Genomic DNA, 21657 nt, shown 5'->3' on the forward strand with positions numbered 1-21657 from the left:
TGTCCGCTTAGTCATTATCTGCCTTAAAGTTTTGGATACTTTGCCCGTAATATATATATACTTTCAACCCTCCCTCCGGCAGTTCTGGGAAGACGAACAAAGGAATTTATTGGCAAATTAGATTTGGCGCAGAAATGTACGCAATGAGGAAAGTAATTTATGGCTGAAGCCCAACCATCCTCTTATAAACTGTCTTTTGATAGTGTAAGTTCTGCAAAGTGGAATAATGATATGGGGGATAAAGTTCCTCCACTTCATCAAGGGATAATACCGGTTATACTGCCTGGTTACTACGAATCATGTGAATCTCAAAGAGAAACACCGACCGGGAACCGGGATAAATGCTGCAGAAATATCTGAAATAATTCTCCAGCGCCCAGCAGCTATGCGATTGTTAAATGTTCAATGAGGCATTTGGCATTCGACGCATTCCAGATGCTCTCCATCGTAGCTCACCCCACCACATCCCCCTCGCTGATAGTTCAATGCAGTGAGAGAGAGAGACAGAGAACGTTTGACAAATCTGACAACGCGACTAAGCGACGCCTTGCCCTGCGACTGCCACTGGGAAGTGGCATGCTTTTAGCATATTTTACATGCCAATCTCTGGGGCACTGCGTCTGCAGTCAGAGTCAGTACAGTGGTGGCTGGCGGGGCACGACTGGAAGTGGAAAGCGGGATGCGCCAGAATGGCAATGACTGCATTTATGCAAGTCGTAAGTAAAACTTTTCTCACGCAAAACGCAACTCGTAGAGTAAACACAGTCGAAAACTAAGTTTTTCCTTACCGAAAAGAGAACTGCTGCAGGTCGGGGAAGTGGAAAAGTGAGGGAAGGGTGCACAGTGGAAGTGTAGTGGAAAATGGTGGAAAAGCGAAGCAAGGCTTTCGGGGTCTTTCTGGGTCTTGCGCTCAATTTGCGCATTTTTTGCGCGCAATTACTCAGCGAAGGCTTAAAGTGCAGCCACACCGCTGCTGCTGCTGCCACTGCCGTTGCTGTCTCTGTGCCTCGTGCCATCCCTTGCCACGTTACCCCTCCGCCCTCCTGCTGGATGGATGCGTACCAAGCAAAGAGCCAAGACGACAGGCAAGTGAGCCCCGGTTTTGGCACTGGCTTGGCTTCCTCGACCCCCACCCTGCGTGGCCATAAGCCGCCAGAAAGGTGCAAAAAGTAACTGCCTTAAGCGGCTTTCGACCTGCTCTTGTCCATGCCCCCGCACCTCCGGACTCACCTGCATCATTTTTTATGCCCCGCCAAGCGACAACGTTGTTGACTGTTGTCACATGGCGTATGCGTAATTTTTGGCGCAGCGACAAAACTTTGACAGAGACAAAGACCTGAATTTGCATTTCCATTAACTGCTTTTTAATTGCTAGCCTGCTCCCGGCCCTTGGCCACATAAATCTAGCCAGAAAACTCACACACTCCTGCACACGCACACGCACGCACATGCGGCAAGCCACTTCTCTTCCACTTATTCGGGCATCCTTTGCCCGCCTCCGCCGGACACTCAACAGCTTGTCAAATCGACTTTTAATCTGCTGCATATGGCCAAGACCCAGCTGACCGACACTAATACCCACAGGCCCCTCCACATTCATCCCCAGATCCACCCACACGTCCTTCTGCTGTGACAAATGCGGCTCGTTCATTAGAGAAGAGAGACAGAAAAGGCGGGGCAGAATGGAGGATGGAGGAACGGCACGAAAAGCTGAGATGCGCATTTTTGCTTCCTTCTTTGCTTCAAAGGGAAGCTATGCTTTTTGGATGAAGGTTTTGTGATCTCTAGGGCTCAGGCAAGGAGCTCTGACTCAGTGTCCTGCATCCTTGCTGCAGTAGCAGGAGCGGAGTAAGAGATGCCTCAATACCCAATGCCTTTCCGGTCAATCAACCCGTGCATGTGTGATCAAAGCTGTTTCCTGAACATATCAATTGAAATTGGAATTGCCTTCCATTTGCACAAACGATCTATTCTGGGACATCCCTTTCATTCGCCAAGAGGCATCCTTTTTCTTCTTCAAGAGAGAGTGGAAAATTACAGGCGACACACGGCTCAAAGGATAGCTGCTCCTTCTGGTTAGCAAAATTTATGCGCTTGTTTATTGGGGATGGAGCAAGGACCAGGGCGCGGGACTATTCATTTAACGTTTTATTTATTGCGCATTTCATTGCGGCCAACAGCATGTCAAGTACTGTTCGGTGTCCTTCGTCCTTTCTCTGGCTAATGGATTGCAGCACACAAATCTTTAAAATTACCCGTGAAACTTTTAAATTAGCCAAACAGCAAAAATATGTATCGGCTGGCCCGGAACATGGGCAAAAATAGTCAGAGAACTGCCTGGGACTGCTTCCTGTGGTCCCCGCCTAGAAGCCGTCTCCGGCCCGTCCGGCTAATTTTTAGTTTGGATTTGATCAAAGGCCAAGTGCAGCCGTGCAGGCCGTGAGCAGTGCTGCTGCACATGTCGCTGGCCATTTCGTTGTACAAATTGTTTGTATTTAAAGTTTAAACACTAATTGAAGGCCAGACTTGAGCAGAGTTTGACTTGGCACGCCCCAGGACCTCCTACCTCTGCGGGAGAGCAGATAAACCCTTTGCAAAATAAATGCATAAACCACCATCGGTCGATCCAGACAGATCGGCTCAGACCCAATGGCTGACAGGCGACACAACTTTTGCAAGCCCCAAATCGCAAAATCCCAGGCATATAAAAACCGGAGAGGACCCGGGAGCGAGAGGACACCACTGCGAATAAGTAACATAAGAGTCCTCGCACACACACATACATCTGAATGACCGGAACGTAGCGTAAATCGTAAAATTTTCCTGAATGCAATTCCCATGCAAACCAACAACACACACACACACACGCAAACCAGTGCCACAGTATGCATGTGTGTGTGGAAAAAGTCAAACTACAGCATTGCGGATGTTTCAGGACATTCAACTGCACTTTGACCCATATTCCATTCCATTCTGTTGCAAATACGAGTAGCTCGCTGCAGCAGCAGCACAGAAGGAGCAGTAGCACGAGCAGGCGATGCAGCAGCAGGTCCACACCACTCCCCTCTGGCCCCCTCCATTTCGATCAACCACAGCTGTGGAGCTATGGAGCTGTTGGCAGGCTCAAGCGGCGACTGCTGCACGTGCAGGCCATGGAAGGCGATTTAGGTTTGAGTTATGTCCCGCTGCAGCCGCATCAGAAGCACAGGAAAAAGGCACTCGCACCTTGGATGCCTCCAGAGGATGCCTCCTAATCCCAGCAATAAGTAAACGCCATGAGATTTGGAAAGATGGAGGGACGAGGGGGAGCACAGCCACCACATGGCCAAGGCTAGCTAAATACTTGGCTGACACTTTAACATCCAGTTACCTCTGGAGTGTCCCTAAAGTTTTGTAACATTTTTTGCTTGCTAAATATATCATTTGAAGGGTAAAACGTTGGATTTATGGGTTAGCTGCTATAGGATATATTCAGATCCAACCAGATTCCTGTCATACGCATGGAAATAATCAAAATACTTCCAAAAATATATGTATAAACTGGAATGAGCAGAGATCTGGCAATTAAAAGTGCTCACAGCATATCCCATGCACTCCGAGATGCTGCGGAATGGCCAAACTTGAAGCCAACGTGTCCTATCCCCTCCCAGCGGAGGACACTGCAGTTATTTTTGGGGCACTTTGCGAAACAAACACAGTCATATTTCATCAAACAAAAGGACGAAACGATAGCAATAATATAAGAGCCAAAGGCCCGAGACACAGACCGGAAGAGATAAAGCATTGCTCATTGGCTCGCACGCAGGCGACAAACGATGAACAGACCTGGGTACCATTAGAGGTACATACATACGTTGTGGCATGCCTTCCCTGTGGCGACACAAACACACGCACATTACAATTCGGCAGACGGCGCAGTTCTCGAGCACATCCGCAATGCAAGGTAATAAACCAAAAAAAATACGTCAACAAAGAGGCCAAAAACCCTCAGAGAGTTGCAGATCCACATACGTGACAGGTAAACGAGGTAATTTTAATTATGGCCACATTGGAGTCGTGTACAATCGATGTCGATGTCTTCCTTGGTTCATCAGCATGCCGCCAGCGTGTGCTTCTGCGTCTGCGGAGTGCTGAGTATGATGAGGTTGCCACCACCCACTACAGCTCCCGCCAGGGCCGTTATGGATGCGCGCCAAATTGGGATGGAAGGGCTACAGGACTGGATCTGTCTGTGTTTGCCTCTTAGCCAAATTACATAATTTAGCAGCGGCCTTTTTTTCGACTCAGTTTTCGGTTTTTCAGTTTTTTGGATTTTTTGTTTTTCAGCTGCCACTCGCCAAAATCAAAGCTGCAAAATTTAATGGTCTCCCGTGTAAGAGATTTCAAAAGGACGCACTGTCAGCGCGAGAGAAAGAAAATGCCACATGTGGGGGATATTTTTAGGACTGGCCAGAAATGTACGGCTAGCCCCAAAGGGGGGTTTGCAATGCGCACAGAGGGAGGGCGTCACAGGGGGTTGAGAGTGATGGATGCATCCCACCCGGCAGGACGAGGGGGACGTCGAGGACTTCCCCATTTGGATTTTTTGCCACAGCTACATTACTATTGCTGATTTCATTAGAATCCATGTACCTCTGTTGTTGCTGGCGGTGCTTCAATGCTTTCGTGGTGTACCTTCTTTTTTTTTTTTTGTTCTGTCCTCTCCTCTTTTGGTGGTGCACCACTGCGTATACGTAATGTTGCATTTTTAGTGCCCATCGCAGTCATCGTCGCAGTCGTCGACGACGACGTTGTCTGCGGCTGCTGTTGTACATTTTTGGTGCAGTTTGGGAATTGGTTGCCCCATCCTGCCCTTGACTGCCCCGCCGTGCCACTGCATGTCTCCGTCTCCTTTCCCCTCTGACTGTTCTGTTTGAGTGTGTTGTGCATTTTTGCGCATACCTTTGGCATTTTGGCAAAGTCAAAGGTCGCCCAGCCCCAACCCCCTTCTGACCATTTTCTTGTTGCGTTTCTTTTGCGGTAATAAAATGGAGCCACGGAGACAGGTTGGTCCTGCTCCTATTCATGGTCCTGGGCAAAATATGGGCCCAGCTCTCTCGCACATCGCATCGAAAGAGGTAATTTAATTTATGATGCAGTAAAATTGAAAATCCTCACGGGCATAGCAGTGCCCAGTGTGGAGCGTAGAGACGGGCAATGGGTGGGCACTGGTACTCGTATCTTGTGCCTTTTTGGTGACATGCTGCTCGGCAGATTGTGGGACTGCAGAGGGGGATGCAGAGGGCAGGTGGCTGGACTGGTTGGCTAACTTAGAGGTGAGTGTAGATTTTGCATGACAACGCATGATGGACACGGGGAGATAGGGTTTACACTGAGCGAAGAGAGGATTGGAAAGGGCAGAGCATACGAGACCTAGGAATGGAACCATGCGACATTGATTCTCTCAGTGTGGCTTTTGTCAACGCAGCAGTCCCCAAGGAGGCCATGCAGCAGGATCCATCAGCCATCAAACAGCAGCAGCAGCAGGAGCCGCTGAAGCCGCCACAACAGCAGGTGGGAATATAGCCTATCATTTTGCAGGATAGCCCAGAAACAGGGAAATAAAACCCACAAAAACTACGGAAAACTGATAACACAATGCCCACAGCATCGCATCGGTTGCTCCTGTTCCTGCTTTTGGAGTTTTTTTTTTTTTTGCTGCACCATCTTCCGCCATGTGGCAGTGCATCCATCTGTGGCTATGTGGCTCCGTGGGACTGTGGCTGTGGCCCTCATGGCTTTGCATATTAAATATGCAATGGAGGCACGCGCAGAGCTCAGCTCAACCACGACAAGGCCATAAAGTACCTGGGACTGCCACGGCAACGACACCGACAACACGACACACGCAGCAGCAGCAGAACCTGCAACAGCAACAACAATTGAGCCTATCGCAGGCGCCGTAAAAGAATTACGGGCTGGCAACGGACACGACAGAGAACAGGACAGGCCAGGAGTTGAGGCTGAGGCTAGTGCTGGTCCTGGTCCTCGAACTGGAGGACTGCGCTGTAGATATGACGTGCATCCAATCATTTTAACACAACAGATGGCGATGCGTGTGCCTCTTGAAAGTTGATGCACGAGTAAGCGCGTTAACTGGCGATGGGATGCTGGGAGGGGCTAGTGGCAGAGTGGAGCCCGGAGGGACAGACAAGCATACGTTGGGCACATGGCTGCAACATGGCAGCTTATCACAGCAGTAAGGGCGCACTGGCCTCATAAGATGGTCCTGGCTTATGCTACTCGCAGTAGTGGCCTGCGGTCACTTGTGGCATGCCACCCCCCTCCTCCGCTCACTCTTTGTTTGCGCTGCGGTTGTTCGGTGCCGCCTTCCAATTGGAAATTTTGTCGCATTTACCAAAGTGCAACAGCAACGGCAGCTTGTGGCAAGAGAGCTCTTCTGCCTCTGCTCCTGCTGCTGCTCCTGCAGATAAATCTCATGAAATAATTACACGTGTTACAGTAAATGCTGTTAAATTGCCGTGCCCCTTCTCCTGCTCCTGCCTCTTGCCTCCTGCCGCCCAGAAGAACTCCCGTTGCAGGCTGTGAAGGCGAGGCCCGTGCTTTGTAAATGCATTCATGAATGAGTGAAATCTCCTCTCCGTCCGTCGGATTGTGGACAGTTGACTGCATAAATGCCGAGGACAACCAACAGGATCTGTGAGTGTTTCAATTTACACACAAAGGGGATAGGACAGGGGCAGGGGTAGGTCAGTCGCAGAACTTATGCCCAATTGGGAAAATTATTTTGTGCCACTGCGGCAAAAAAAAGAGAAGCAGGGTACGAAAAAACAACACCAAATAGTACTATATATGTATATGTAGAACAGCGTGTACAAATATGGTCTGTGGAGGGCAGTTCTGTGTTCATAATGGAGCAGTTCTCTCTCTGTTTTTAAATATAAATTGAATATCAGCTGTGTGGCATGGCGCGGCAACTGCGGACAGGCAGGTGCTCATTAGCGGTCAGCGGCGAAAGTGCTGCTGCAAGAGTGCTGCTGCAGCCTACTTTTTGGGGCATTATGTCTGGCAAATGTTAATTGCAATTTAGACTGTAGCAATAATTTTATGCATATTTATTTCAGCTTCCTCCTGTATCGCAGAATGTTTGCAGTCAATGAATATGGGGTGGGGGGAGGATCCAGGGATTCCCACTCCAGTTTCCGATACCCCATCTTCCTTCCCCGGCCAAACGGCTTAATTTTTTTCGAGGTTTTGCGCAACCCCGCCGCATTGAAGTAATCACATAAATCACGCAGCGCTGCAGAGTGAGAGGTAGGGGGGGGATCCAAAAATCGAAATCTCGAATCGTGAGCGGGGCTGTAAAAGCGTCGCCGGCGCCCATTATGACTCGCAGATAAAACCCTCCGCCAGATGCATAGAAATAAAAAGCGAGTAACTGTGGCAGAAGCACTCACTGTCTGCTTTATTAAGCATAATGCGGCCATAAAGCCGTTCGAGCCAATCGAGCCAGTCGGTCCGGTCGGCGAAGAGGCAGGGCAGGATGCAGGGCTTCAGAGAGGTGGAGGTGAAGGAGATTGGCTGGCAGATTGGGGGGCAGATGAGTACTCTGTGCCCTGAGTACTTGCAGCAAAAGGATTACGCCAAGGTATGGACAGGCAGGCAGTCCATGATTGATGGGGCATTGCGGCTAATTCTTGGCGTTGCCTTTGTCTCGCCGCCTGCGGCGTCTCTCAATAAGCTGTAAATCATGCTCATATCCCTGCCCCTGCCACAGCTCCTGCCTCTGTTGCGTGCCAAGTCATAAATACCCCCCAACTGCACGGCCTCCTCTGGGGAGACTCTTTCTAAAGCGGCATGCAGCTTTTTTAATTAAGGCACAAGGATAGCCGTAAAGAGAAAAAAGCGCAGCAAAAGGAGCAGCCATCCACGGGGCAACGATTCAACGATTAGGAGATACCCTAACGGTGGCTACCAGAAGGCTAATCCTGACAGACTCTGCACTAAAGCTGTGCTATCCCGCTGGGGTACTGGAGGCACTATCAAATATCAACAGCAGAACGTAAAGAGAAAGACAAATGCCAAGGCGCGAAATGTTTGACAAGTGCGTCGGACTGCGTCACCCCGCCGTCATCCATCAAAGTGAAAGCCCGGGGAATGTAGAATGTAGAATGGGGGGTAAATTGAAATGGCAGGCACTGCAATTATCGCGTCAGCTGCCTTCTGCCCCCCGCCTTCTGCCCCCATCGGCTGGCCATTTCCCGCTAGATTAGGCCCGCTGACAATACAAAACTGAATTAGCACCACGGGGTCGCACTTTTATAGGACAATTCGAGTGCCCATGGCCCATTATCCGTTCCATCGAGAGTCTGCCTGCCAGTCATGCATCATTCGAAGCTGCAGCCTGTAATTTTTGCAACATTTTTCGGGGCGAGAAACCGAACTCCACCACACTCGAATAGACTCATCTTCTCGTCATGGAGCTAGATTTATTAACTTTTGGGGTCCGGGGTCTCTTCCTGGCAATATTGTAAATCATTTCCAAATTATTTAGTCGCTATCCATTCATACACATATATATATTCATATTTTTGGCGCCTTTACTCTGTTCCTTCGGAGCTCTGTTGCGCCGTGGCTCTGTGAAACGGGCCTCGAATGTGCCACGTGATTGCATTAAATTACAAGTCATTGTCTGTCCCTGCCCCTTCCCCTTCCCTGCCGCAAGTGCTCCCCGAGATAAGAAGCAGTGAAACAGGATGAACCCAAACGGAATTTTAATCCATTTGATGACCCACTAATTCAGTACACCCTTCCATTGAACCAGCTGACATATGTCGTTTTCGCATGCCAGCCAGCGCCAATAGGTGGCGTACCAGCGTACAAGGATCGCCTTGCCTCTCTCCTTGGCGCACATTTAATGGCAGTTCTGTTGTAGCATGTAATTTAATATTCATTATATGTAGGTATATGCTGCCATTATGATTGCATGATCTGTCAATATGCCCAATTGCCAGGCCCATGCCCCACCTCAATCTGACCCGCAGGAGTCAAGCTCCAGGTGCAGTAGGAGCCGAGTTTTCCTTTGGCCTTTCGGGCGATAAAAGCGAAGCGAAAAGTGCCGCTATCTATTAATATCGCTTTTGGCTTTTTGCTGGCGGGGTGAAAGGGGGATAAACGGGTTGAATGGGAAACGCTGAAAACTCCTAACAAACGACACCTGCACGGAGCGAACGAAGTTGCCATGTCCTGCTCCTGCAATACCCTGCCCCCCGAGTATGCCCCTGGCGTGTAGCGTGTGTCCCGCTTCTTCTTTCTGTTTGCATTGGTTGCCCCATTCTTTTTTGCGATACACTGAATTTGCTGTCGTTGCCGCTGCCCCAACGCTGCCTCTGCCGCTGGCTGTGCCGCTGCCTGCGCTGCTGTTGCTGCTGATGTTGCACGAATGTTGTAAATCAAAAGTAGGCGAGTCACACGAAGGCTCTTCCTCTAGCGGCAGCCGCTACTGCGCCTATTGACTGGCAGGCCGAGCGGATAACGCTGGCAATTATCGCGCTTGTGTTGCACGAACGGCGGAAGCGGCAGAGGCGCCACATCATGTTACCCTTGGCCCCACACCCTCACCCTTCCTATCCACATCCCACCCATGTTTGCCGGCATCCTCTTTGCAGCTCTCTGCTTTCTTTTCAGCCTTTTTACTGCCTTTTTCTTTGTGCAATCCAATTGGCAGCGAACAAAGCAAAACAAGTTGCACGTTGCTGTGCCTCCTGCTACAAGTCCCCAAAAAATATGGCGAAACGAGTACCATCTTCCCCTACCGTGCCACCCGTTCCTACTCCACCATCCGGTCAGTCAGCCATTGAAGTCATTTATTGCCACCAGAAGTTTCGTTTGGCTTTTTGTTGTTGCTTCAAACTGTAGTTGCTCCAGTGGTGGTTGACCAAGAGCTGGAGCTGAAGCTCGTGCTGGGGATCGGGCTCGGACCGTTCCGTTCCGTGTGCAGGATGTGTTTACAATTTGTGGACACGCCGACCGCCATTTGATTGTTCCCTTCGCGCTGCCGCTATTCCTGGGCCCCCCCCCCCGCACCCAACACCCGATTCCTCCGTTAATTCGCCAGGTGGCCCGAAACTGCGCATTGCTTTGATGATTGAGGAACCCCGGCCATCCCCAGCATTTCATGGCCCTTCGGCATACCCCACTCGTTTGTTTGCTCAGGAACGGCACGGAAGATGACGTGCCTTGGATTGGCCATAAATGAGACTGACTAAAGCAAACATGCCACATAGGAGCGAAAACGAGTCCCAGAAGACAGGAGGAAACGCCTTTTTTATCTAATTCGTTTGAGTTTTCCTAAAATTTTCGAAGCTTGACAATTTTTACACACGTACGTAGAAAACAACCAATGACTACACATTAACTACATGTACAGCCCCACTAGCGCCAGAGTGTGCGTAGAACTTAAAATCCAAATTTTAATGTCAAAAATATTAGAATTAAGCGATTCAGAAACATACACACACGTTAACTAGTCTGTTCATTTAATTTAAACACAAAATTTCAATGCGACCGGCCGATATTCTCCGTATTTTACTGTTTTTCGCGATGCGCTTCGCGTTCAACTTTTTCCTACTCTACCGCCGAAAAAACGCCGCCCAAAACCAAAATGGCGCTAACTGAAGTTGGTATATCGCCATCTAGGGCATAATTTAGAAATGCAATTATCTACTGCCACCACCAGCGATCAACTGTTGCGATATATCGAAGCACTGCCATCTCAATTGCGGAACAAGTAAGCTGCAGAAATATATAAAAATTTAATGTTAGCACAAACGACAATGTGGGAGCCGCCTCGAATACCTTTTTTGAATTCTCGCTATTTCAAATCGTGCTTCCGTGCATCATTTATTCCAATGGATTGCATCTAAATACTTGACGCGCATTCAGATTCAAACAATTTTTATTTGGCGCTCAAGTTTGGTGGGACTTTTTTGGGATTTTTTCTGATGGGATTTTTCCGCTCCACAATGTCTTTACATTCCATACTCACTTACGTTTTCTTATGTTGCTGGCAACATTAAATTTGAATGGGCCAGACTCATGTGCCGAGAAATCTAGAAGCACTGGGCAACATTTTGCATACCCTGGGGAAATGGATGATCTAGAATTGAGAATATGTTTGTCATCCATTGCACCAATAAAGGCCAAAACTAGTCAGTCTCTGTTTTAAAGGTATTTCAACGAAATTTGGAAGGTCACTACCTTCTTACAGAAACCAAGAATGGGAATCGGGATCGAGATATATTTACAAGACCCTAACCATATGCATGATATGTCTAAAACATATCAATTTGAGATATTTTCTTTATTAATTACGTTTTAAAACAGCTTTGAAAAAAGTTTCTTCATATAATATTAACGAAATAGGGTACACCTGTTCCCAAACTCCGGTTGACGTGATATTTCATACTCACTTAGGTTGCCACTGTTTTTTTGTTTACCTTTTTTGTTTAAACCTTGATGTAGTCAAAATACAATAAAAAAGAGTACATTAAAATATCCAATCTTGTAGAGAATTTATTCATCAATGGCCTAAAATGATATGGGCAAAGCTAAAGATTTTAGTTAGTCAGCATAATTAAACGGAATATAAAAATGAAGGAATAGGAACGATTTTTCTCTTACTTTTTATTACGTTATTACGTTTTATTTAGTTTAACCTTTTTCGCTAAAACCTTTTTTCAGACAAAATCCAATAAAAGCAAGTATTAAGAATAAGCCATTTTGATAAAAAATTGATTCATTAATCGGATAAAATTATGTGGGCATGGCTAAATGTTCTATATAGCTAGTAATATTCGACGGAAGATCATAATTGCGCAATATGGTTTGCAATCCTTGACTGAGGACGATTAACCTATTATAAGCCAAGGGGGTACTTCAATTTTCCACCGAAAGTAATGAAAATTTAATAATGTTAGCGCAGTTCAGGGAAAAAATATAGTGTTTTTTTTTAAGTCCAGAGGGAAAATGGCATGGATCTACAAGAAAAATGTACAATCGTTAATATTTTCCGCTATTTACCTGAAGTAGTAAACATAGGGGGCTTAAGTGGGCTATACATTGTTTTTGACTATATTGTTGTGGAGGCAAAAAAACAACAAAGCTGCAGAATGGAATGTGCAATTTGCGCGCAAGCCCCAAGGAAATACAAATGCAACAAGTGTATGGCTCCCTAGTAAGTAACTATCTAGCTGTAGTTCTTCAGTTTGATCAAATTGTGTATCCGCAGCTGTTCAGTGAAGTGCTACAAGGTTCACGTGGACTCTATGGAGTGTACGACAGCTCAACAAGCAGCGTCTTTGAAAAACGAAGACTCACAGAACATTGTCGAGGAAGAACCCACACTGCATGCCCCCTTCCCCAGCGATGACACTGTGCCGCCAGAGAAGCTGCAGGAGCTAAGTGAGTCGCGCAACGCATCCGACTATCATTTCCGCTAACATTTTCCTTTCCGCAGATACCTGCGGGCCCCTACGCCAGCTGCTCAACAATCCCCACCTACGGGGTTTGCTCAAACAGATCGACGTGGCGCACAACGTTCATTTGGCCATGACAGCGGCCATGCACGAGCCGCTCTTCCTCGAGTTCGCTGACGCGTGCATGCAGGTCGTGGAGCCCATGTCTCTAGCGGAGCGTAACGAATACGAACTATGCTCTTAAAATTTCAAGTGATTTCGTGTCTGTGTAATTAATAAATCTTTATGTAATGTTAATACATCCGTATATTTGTGGCTAATGTGTGCTATAAACAAGATACATCCCATGAAAGCATGGATCCGAGATCTATGTAGTTGCAGGAATACAAGTGGATTAAGTGGATACAGTCGGGATATACTTAAAGATATAGATATTTTCTATCTATATTGCAAATAGTTTTAAAATCACTTTGGCCAATGTTTTGGCAAGCTAAAGCTTCGTTTCCTAAATAATGACCTCTATAGCTCAATGTGTGCCTGCCCGGTCTGGCTGGAAATGTACACATTTAGATGCTTAGGCACGGGTACCCTGTCCAACTCCTTTGCGAGGGCAAAGTACCGCCAGCGCAGAATATGGGCAACCTCCTTCGGCTGTCGGGCACGCGTAAAGACGCCCTTTTTATTACCACCCACTCGGGTGTAGGCTGAAAGAGAAAAGGGAGAGCATAAGAGATCTTGAGATGCTCGAGAATAGGCTCCTATGGCACCCACTCTGGGCCGTCTTGAAGTCGGCAAAGTTCCACACAAACTCCCCGATGAACCACTTCTGCTTTCGCAGCTTGTCAAAAGCCTTAAAGTGCTGGGAGAAAAGTGCCACTTGATAGTCCTCGGACCAGATGTAGGCTGGGAGCTGCAAGGGATCAATCAGAGCATATTAAAATAATTCTGGAGTCATTTTCCTACCGAGTGTAGGCCCTCCATGGTGTCGGCACCGTATTCGAAGAGGATCACGGGCTTCCCGAAGTTCTGGTGCCAGCGCTGGGCCTCCTCTGTCAGCAGATTGACGATCATGTCCGTGCGTCCCGAGTTCTGGTACCAAGCGTTGTATCGATTGAATCCGACGATGTCCAGGAAAGGAGCCAGGTGGCACTGCTTGGGTGGATCGGGGCTGGCATTTATAGCTGCCGTTAGAGGTCGTCCGTGGGCTATACTCCTAGTGTAATTTACCAGGGCCCTGGGTCGACAGATACCGATTAACCCTGCTCTACAAAGGCGATGCCACTTACTGGAAGTAGCCGAGGGCCCCCATCTTGAAGGAGCGCGGTTCGTTGGCCACCGACCAGGCGATGACACTAGCGTGGTTGCGGTCCCTGTGGATGAGCTGTTCCAGCGCGGACATGTGATTGCTCAGCAGTTCCGGCTCGAAAAGGTCTATGTTGACGGCGGAGCATTCGTCTATGACCATGATCCCATGCTCGTCCGCGAACTGCATCGATTCTTCCGAGTAGGGGTAATGCGAGGTTCGGTAGGCGTTGGCCCCTACCCACTTGATTAGGTTAATGTCCCGAGCGAGGAGTGCATTGTCCAGACCCTTGCCCCGAATCTGCAAAATGCAAATTAGATTGAAAGGATAGACATGGGTGATAATGTGACTCACATCAGAATCCTCGTGACGGCCAAATCCTCGGAGGTACAGAGGTTTCTCATTCAGGAGCAGGCTCGTAGTCGTCCAGCTAAGGGTGCGGATACCCACGGGCAGTCTGTAGGCGTCTAGAAGCTCCTTCCCATCATCGCCGTCGTTCCTGGACATGAATAGTTCGAACTCCAGACTGTAGAGGTATCCTGGGTCGGGGTGCATAAGGTAGGGCCACCAGAGTTTCGGGCCTGGCACCAGGAGAGTTCCATTGTAGACAGCGCGGTTGAATTGCTGGGCCGCTACAACTCCATCCCTATCCCGCAGCTGAACGAGAACATGCGTTGGCTGCACCGTAGAATCTTCCGTGGTTCCATCTAACCAAATGCGGTAGTCAATGCGTCCCACTTGGTCGGAGGATAGCTGCGTGCTGATGGCAATATCGCTAATGTGAACCACGGGTGTAGTGTAAAGGTGGACGGAGCGGTGTATTCCGGCGTAGTTGAAGAAGTCGAAGGTATAGCTCTGGATAGGAGTCTCGCCATTATCCGTCTTCACTGTAGATACCTGCCCCTGGGGAACAGTGCGGTTGGTCAGGCGGTTGTTGCACATAACCGTGATCCGATTCTCGCCACCAAAATTCAGGAGGTTGGTGATCTCCGCCTCAAATGGCAGATGCCCAATGCTGTGGCGCATGGCATTTCTCCCGTTGATCCACACGACCGCCGCATAGTGGACACTGCCGAAACGCAACCAGGTTCGGCGTTTTTCTATCCAGTAGCGGGGTACGAAGAAAGTTCGTTCGTACCAGACGGTGCCGACGTGGTCGCGCAGGTTATTGTCCGTGGTTATGTCGTTGTAGGAGGCCGGGACTGGCATGGGGATAATCTCCTGACCAGTCTTCTGCAGACTGTTCTCGTACCACTTCTCCCGAATCCCCTGGAGCGGATCATTAGGTTGGCTCATAAGCAGGCGCCACATTCCGTCCAGGCTGCGCACCTCCCGCGTCTCCGATTCGCGTGGATACAGCAATCCAGTGGTGGCGATGGGCGCTGTCCAATTTTCGTGCAGAAACACTGGGTGCAGCTCCATCCCATCGTGTTCGTTGTTTTCTCCGTGGCCAGTGACAGCCAGGACCAGGAGAAGGCCGAACAGAAGCCACATCGAAGGCCAAGCTTGCCCTTGCATGATAGGTTGTCCAGCTGGAAAAACTCTCTTTGTTTCAATTGATATTAGTTTTTAGTTATTGTATTTTGGCTAGATTTTGTTGTCAACCGGTTATTACGACGAATTTCTTGTTTTTGATCTTCCATCAAATATTACTAGCTATCTAGATCTTTCAGCCCTACCCACATAATTTTATCCAATTAATGAACCTATTTTCTACTTGACTGATTCATTTTAAATACTTGACTTTGAACGTTTTTGCGTCAATTTCAGTTCCTCAATAGCAATATAGCTTCTCGTATGATGAAAAATCGAGCTTAGCCCACTTAAGCCCCCTATATTTAAATAGTTGAACTGCTTGAATTAGTAATGAGGTTTGTAATATAAAGTAGTATAATACTACTTGTAAAACTTGTAAATCCATCCTATACCAAATACCCCACGATATCTTTCACCTAAGCTGAGACAGAATTATTAAAATTTCATAATTCTTGTGGATTGTATTTTAACACACATAGATAACTTTAAAATATTTTATTTTATTATGAAAATGAAGAAATATTTCAAATCGCTACTAGCAGCTCCTTGTCGGGTACGATCTCCTCGACATTCATATTATCATCTGAGCTTTGAGGAGCTTTGAGCTTTTTAAGGATTAAATTAAATAAAAATGGAAGAAAAAAACTGCAATACCCTCATAATTTCCAATCCCTATTTTTAAAAACTATGACAGCAAGCCATTTGTGTATTAGACAAAAAAACCATAACGCACTTTATTTTTAATTTAGTTTAGCTTAACAGTACCTATAAAAGTACAATGCACTAAAACTATAAATTTTAGATTGTAAAATTCAATACAACGGAATGAAAAATGCAACGATGGCAGATCAAGGATCACACGTATTAAAATATATTTACAGTAGCCAAGTGTCCGGCTACTACGTATTCTCCTCTACCTTGCCCATGTCGGCGATGTAGGTAAAGAGATCTTCCGGGAAGCTGGAATCGTCTAGTTCCCGGGCAAGGGCAAAGTATCGCTTGCGCAGCAGGTGAGCCGAGGCTTTCGGCTGTCGGGCACGAGTGAAGACTCCCTTCTTATTGCCGCCTACGCGGGTGTAGCCTGAAAGGATATGGAAACAGCTTCAGTCATGATGCAGTTTATTAGAGAAAACGATGACACCCACTCTGGGCCGTCTTGAAGTCGGCAAAGTTCCATACAAACTCGCCGATGAACCAGCCCTTCTTCCGCAGGATATCGAACGCCTTGAAGTGACGTGCGAATACCTCTGTCTGAAACTCCTCTGACCAGACGTAAGCCGGTTGCTGCAGGCGAGAGAGGGAAATGAAAAACAATAGTCCCAGCGAAGATGCCCCACAAATTACCAGGTGCAGTCCTTCCAGGGTATCGGCGCCGTACTCCGCCATGATTACGGGTTTGTTGTAGTGTTTGTTCCAAGCAACGGCCTCCTCAACCACCTTCTTCGTGACCATGTCCAGCCGACCTGTGTTGGAGTACCACGCATTGTAGCGATTGAAACTGATTATATCCAAAAAGCGTCCCTGCAAAGAAAGCTCTGTTACACGGATCAAGGGGAATCCGGAGGGCCCTATACATACCGCCTTGTCATCGGTCCAGGGAGTGGCAATGGCGGCCGTGATTGGCCGTGTCTTGTCGAGGGACCGTGTCAGGTTGGCAACAAGTCTGTGAAGATACAAAATTAAGCAATCGGGCGGAGAAGACCCAGTGAGTCACCCACTGGAAGTACGAATCCGCATTCATTTCGCGGGTGCGCGGCTCGTTGGCTATGGACCACATGACCACGCTGGGATGGTTGCGGTCTCGGTGGATGAGCTGCTCCAGCGACGATTTGTGTTTGCCCAGCAACTCCTGGTTGTAGTTCCTGAAAGGCGAGAGCAATCACAATTACACTCTGCCTTTGCAGGGAACTCATCACACAACAGACTCACTCCGCATCGACGCTAGGACACTCGTCAACAATCATGATCCCGTGTTCGTCCGCAAACTGCATCGACTCCTCAGAGTAGGGGTAGTGCGAGGTACGGTAGGCATTGGCACCGATCCACTTAAGCAGATTGAAGTCCCGCACCATCAGGGCATTGTCCAGGCCCTTGCCTCGGACATCGGCATCCTCGTGTCGACCGAAGCCGCGGAAGTAGACCGGCCTGCCATTGATCTGGAATGTAGCGTTGCTCCAGCTGAGGGTACGAACGCCCACCTTCAAGCGATAGACGTCGAGTAGATCATCGTTGGAGGCGTGTAGCTTTACCTCCAACTGGTAGAGATAGCCCGGTTCCGGGTGCATGAGGTACGGCCACCATGGGTTCACATTGTCCACCTGCAGACTTCCACAAAGCTCCTCATCCGAGGTGCCATTGGCCACCAACTTGCCCTCCCGGTCGTACAGCTGGGCTCGTACGTACAGGGAATTGTCTGCTTCGTTGACGGCGCTTCCATTAAATTTGACGCTATAGATGACTTCCCCACCTAGGAAGCGGATTAAGCCCAGGAGGTAACTGGTGACTGACAAGATCATGGACGCTTTCTCTTACCGACATTGTCCTTGGACAGGTTTGTGGTTATCACTACCTCCTCGATGAACGTCTTGGGCGTGGTGTACAGGTGGACGGAGCGATGGATTCCGGCATAGTTGAAGAAGTCGAACGTGTAGCTCTGGACTATCGTCATGCCGTCGTCGTTGGGCAGCTCTGTTATCCTACCCTGTGGCACAGTAGTCTGTATCAGTGCGTTATCGCACATCACCGTGATGCGGTTCTCTGCGCCGTAGTTCAGCAGATGCGTGACCTCCGCCTCAAACGGCAGGTGCCCGATCTCGTGCTTGACCACTTTCTGGCCGTTGACCCACTGCGAGAAAGACAGAACTTTAGAGATGCCATATTGATGTTGATTACCTCATCTCGAGCTTACCACATAGGCCTCGTAGTGGACGCTCCCGAATCTCAGCCAGACCCGCTGATCCACGGCCCAGGAGCGTGGGGCAAAGAACTTGCGGTCGTACCACACGGTGCCCACGTGGTCGCGCAGATTGTCGGTGGTTATATCATTGTAGGAAGCGGGCACGGGCATCGGAATGGTGGGCCTGCTCCTGCTCAGGTCCTTGCCGTACCACTCTTCACGCACACCCTGCGTTGGGTTCGTCTGGTCGGAGCGCACAAAGTTCCAGATTCCGTCCAGGGAACGCACCTCCCGCGTCTCCGACTCCCGAGGATAAAGCATTCCGCGCGACTGTGGTACTTCCTTGTTGATCAGAATCAGAGCTATGGAGAAGTGCAGCAAAACCAGCCCAGAGACAAATGAGAATAACCAGAGAGCTGCAAATACAACCAAAGTCAATATTCAGAGAGAAATGAGTACTTGTGGTATCTGGAGTTCATATAAAGATAACAGCGTCTATCTGTGGTTTCCAATAGTTGATAAGACGGAATACCTGACAGAAATCGATCGGCACGAGGTCGTCGGAGGGACGTTTGACGGAGCCCTTCTCTAGTCTTCTTTTAAAATTATTTTAGGGTCAAAGCTTTCCACTGTTTATCTCATCTCTGTTGTAACGGTATTGCTAAAGAGGTGTGCATACTCACATTGAAATGAATTGTTTTTGTTATTTCTCAAAGTCGGCGTGCGAAACGGAACGGAACGATACGCAGCGCATCAAAAGGAAACGGAAATGAAATTGTATATTCTACATTATTGTGGGTTAACAGTTGCATGCAACAATGCAACAGATAGAACAATTGCCAAACAACGCCAAAACTAAAGCCAAGAGAGTGTGAGAGAGGGAAAGCATTTCAAGGGCCAAACCAAGCACCTGGCCAAAACAGCTGTTTCTAAAAGCTTTCTCTCTCTCGCGCGCAATGTCTCTCTCGCTGAATGTGTCATCAGGCAGATGATAGCGAATCTGTTTAGATTCAGTTTTGGTTTTGTTTTTGTTGCGATTCATTAATGTTAATTTAATGAACGCATTGTTGTGCACTTTGTTTCGCTAATAAATCACGTTTAGCATCGCGACACAATGAATATCGAGGGGCACCAACATTACATTTCAGAAATCTCCACAATCCCATAATATTTTTATTGCGGAGTGCGGCAAGCTGAACTTTGCCTCTCTCTCACGTTCGCCCGTCGGAGGCACACTGTGCAGCACTCGCTTCCTCTATTTATTATTTATCTACCGCTAGAGTGCACGTTATCGTCTGATTAGACGAAAGCTCAAAAGGAAAAGCTGTCGATCGATTTGATTTGGGCCTTCTTACTCATTTGAATTGATATCTTCCACAATAGTGACGGCGTTATTCCCAGCATTGGAGAGGAGAGTGGGATGTGAATATCTCAAGGGATTTTGACAAAATTGACATGGGTTCCTTCCTTTAAAGTAAATGCACGGGATACGATTGGCTTACTCATTTCGGACTCCGGTTGCGACTACCTCTGCTCTGCGGCCTCAACTGAGATTGCACTTGTGGCGGGTTCCCGCTTTTAAAGCGGCTTGGTTCTGTGTTCTGGCTTTGGGTTCTGGCTCTGGGTTTTGGCTCTGGCTCCGACTTCAGTCCGTGCAGCGGGGGAGTGGGTGGGAGGTTCGGCTCCAATTGAAATGCCAAAAGGCACCGCAGGTGTACCGTTCGGTGCGATATTAGCATAACGACGGGTGGGGTGTATCAATGACAACAGGAATGTGGCGGAGCTTACCCCAAATTTCATATTTGCGACACTTGAGGTGGATCTTGAGATGCATGTTGGCCACAGGGCATAGGTGCATTCAGGGCACTGGCGACTAAACTGCTGCTGCTCATGCGATGGTGGGCAAGTGGCTACTAAATTTGAATTATCCGCAGTTGTCTGCCGGTGACCCGGGCCTGGGCCTTTGCCAGTCTCTTGCGGCTTCAGTCACACGGATCCGCGTCTACCCAAGCGGATGTCATTAGGAAAGGTAATTGTAAACTGTACTGCAGCTCTGTTTCAGGTTCTCTTTGGGGCACAGCACACAAAGGTCGTCTTGCTCTGCGTCTTTGCTGGCCTGTGGGTGTTTGGGGGTTTAGGCGCATGGGCGGAAGCTCCAGCTTAGAGCACGCACGCACCGCCAGAGCTAAAGCCAAAGCCAACGGATCTCAGTGCAATAAATGTGCCCCTAATTAAGCCCTGCCCCAGCCCAACCCCTACCGCCCTCCGATAAACAACGGCGTCCCAAATCCAGAAGCCACTGTGTTGCCTCATTTGGGGTCAACGGCTAGAAAACGAGTGGAAGCAACTCCTATGCCGTGGTGCCGTTGCTAGAAGCGAGGGTGGGGCGTAGCAGGGCAGGAATAAATTTCCAATTAAGCGTTTCTGCCTCAGACATAGACTGTAGATTAATTAGTGTTGATTGCGAGCGAAATGCGGAACTTCTTGCTCCAAATGGGAACTCTAAATTTCTTCAGCCTTTCACCCTGCCATCCCATTCTAATCTCCGGGAGAGTCCATCAATGTGCAAGCACAGAGGCTCCCTATACTGGGAATCACATCGAATCGGGGGCTCATCAATCGTCTGCTTGGCTGTTTAAACCCCGATGCCAGAAAGATTATCAGGTCTTTGACCTCCTCTGCCTTAGAAGTCCAATAAACTGGCAACTTTATCACCGTCACGTTTCCGCCTAGGATCGATCTCTTATCTCTGCTGTGGACTCCCACTGAGGAACGGGGGTTAGGGTATTGAATCTTTGGTGTGCTAATGGCATTTTCCTTTATGCGGCTTTCACTTTCAAGGCCGGCCGCACCCACCCCACCGCGGCCCAGAGCAGACGCAGCTGACCCAGCCCCAGCCCGAGCCCCAACCGAAGTGAAAGAATCAATGAAAGAGCGCACAAGAAAGTGAAAATGTCAGCCAAAGTAAATTGCTGCGAATATTAATAGAATATTTTACCCATTTCCAGTCAATTGGTCGCAGCAGGATCGCGATGTGGTGTTCGAAGAGTCTCCTTTCTCTATGGCAGTGGATATGGACGCGGGAGTGCAATACTATAGTGCACCTAGGAACACTTTCCGTTAAGACTAAAGATCCGACTCGACTTGTTAGGCGCCTTTAGTCATCTCGCTGCTATTAGTAATCGTCTAAAACGTTCTGCATGTAATTAATTTAACACGGTGATGAGCACAGAGCCACCAAAGCCATCCATTCACAAGACCAAGCCCGCCACACTCGCACCACAGCACGAACGACGACGCGATGGAGAGTACTGCAAAAACACAACGGCCAGCGGTCGCTCGCTAGCCAAGTGAGCTGAAATCTGTGCTGCACTGTTGATCTTTGGACAGGACCGGCTAGTTGCTGCTAGTCTGCTGGGCAGTGGGTGTTAATTGACTTTCTAAAG

At 48.4% G+C, this 21657-nt stretch overlaps 3 protein-coding genes across 5 annotated transcripts; 1 reads left to right on the forward strand and 2 right to left on the reverse strand.

The window, feature by feature from the left end:
- The first annotated feature begins 11842 nt into the window (after positions 1-11842).
- On the forward strand, positions 11843-12773 carry LOC6601541 (zinc finger HIT domain-containing protein 3). Its single transcript, XM_002026652.2, has 3 exons — positions 11843-12235; positions 12290-12462; positions 12518-12773. Exons 1-3 carry the CDS (start codon positions 12033-12035, stop codon positions 12718-12720), a joined length of 579 nt encoding a protein of 192 aa, XP_002026688.2. The 5' UTR covers positions 11843-12032; the 3' UTR covers positions 12721-12773.
- Positions 12774-12870: 97 nt separating this feature from the next.
- On the reverse strand, positions 12871-15446 carry LOC6601542 (beta-glucuronidase). The gene is made up of 5 exons (XM_002026653.2): positions 14134-15446; positions 13763-14079; positions 13440-13710; positions 13248-13386; positions 12871-13180 (listed from the first exon to the last, which is right to left on the reverse strand). Exons 1-5 carry the CDS (start codon positions 15295-15297, stop codon positions 12996-12998), a joined length of 2076 nt encoding a protein of 691 aa, XP_002026689.1. The 5' UTR covers positions 15298-15446; the 3' UTR covers positions 12871-12995.
- A 717-nt stretch (positions 15447-16163) lies between these two features.
- LOC6601543 (beta-glucuronidase) lies at positions 16164-21442 on the reverse strand. 3 transcript variants are annotated; one of them, XM_026986245.1, is made up of 9 exons: positions 21210-21442; positions 18224-18627; positions 17848-18160; positions 17245-17782; positions 17034-17177; positions 16894-16978; positions 16660-16836; positions 16461-16599; positions 16164-16396 (listed from the first exon to the last, which is right to left on the reverse strand). In XM_026986245.1, exons 1-9 carry the CDS (start codon positions 21211-21213, stop codon positions 16215-16217), a joined length of 1986 nt encoding a protein of 661 aa, XP_026842046.1. In that variant the 5' UTR covers positions 21214-21442; the 3' UTR covers positions 16164-16214. The 3 variants fall into 3 exon arrangements, with proteins under 3 accessions (XP_026842046.1, XP_002026690.1, XP_026842047.1); XM_002026654.2 differs by lacking the exon at positions 21210-21442 and adding an exon at positions 20000-20060; XM_026986246.1 differs by lacking the exon at positions 21210-21442 and adding an exon at positions 19353-19425 and having other exon boundaries at positions 18224-18573.
- Between the last annotated feature and the right edge of the window lie 215 nt (positions 21443-21657).

Source organism: Drosophila persimilis, unplaced genomic scaffold, assembly GCF_003286085.1.
Source record: "Drosophila persimilis strain 14011-0111.01,24,50 unplaced genomic scaffold, DperRS2 tig00000002-arrow-pilon, whole genome shotgun sequence".
Taxonomy (NCBI): domain Eukaryota; kingdom Metazoa; phylum Arthropoda; class Insecta; order Diptera; family Drosophilidae; genus Drosophila; species Drosophila persimilis.

Excerpts from the sequence above, each read along its gene's own strand:
- LOC6601543 (XM_002026654.2), bottom strand. The coding sequence starts at position 20,045 with ATGCATCTCAAGATCCACCTCAAGTGTCGCAAATATGAAATTTGGG. Across the intron at positions 18,161-18,223 it reads TCCACTACGAGGCCTATGTG|TGGGTCAACGGCCAGAAAGT; the intron begins GTAAGCTCGAGA and ends TCTTTCTCGCAG. Across the intron at positions 16,397-16,460 it reads CGACTTCAAGACGGCCCAGA|GCTACACCCGCGTAGGCGGC; the intron begins GTGGGTGTCATC and ends ATATCCTTTCAG.
- LOC6601541 (XM_002026652.2), top strand. The coding sequence starts at position 12,033 with ATGGATCTACAAGAAAAATGTACAATCGTTAATATTTTCCGCTATTTA. Across the intron at positions 12,236-12,289 it reads AACAAGTGTATGGCTCCCTA|CTGTTCAGTGAAGTGCTACA; the intron begins GTAAGTAACTAT and ends GTGTATCCGCAG. Across the intron at positions 12,463-12,517 it reads AGAGAAGCTGCAGGAGCTAA|ATACCTGCGGGCCCCTACGC; the intron begins GTGAGTCGCGCA and ends TCCTTTCCGCAG.
- LOC6601542 (XM_002026653.2), bottom strand. The coding sequence starts at position 15,297 with ATGCAAGGGCAAGCTTGGCCTTCGATGTGGCTTCTGTTCGGCCTTCTC. Across the intron at positions 13,711-13,762 it reads GGGGCCCTCGGCTACTTCCA|GGCCCTGGTAAATTACACTA; the intron begins GTAAGTGGCATC and ends CTGTCGACCCAG. Across the intron at positions 13,181-13,247 it reads CGACTTCAAGACGGCCCAGA|CCTACACCCGAGTGGGTGGT; the intron begins GTGGGTGCCATA and ends TTTCTCTTTCAG.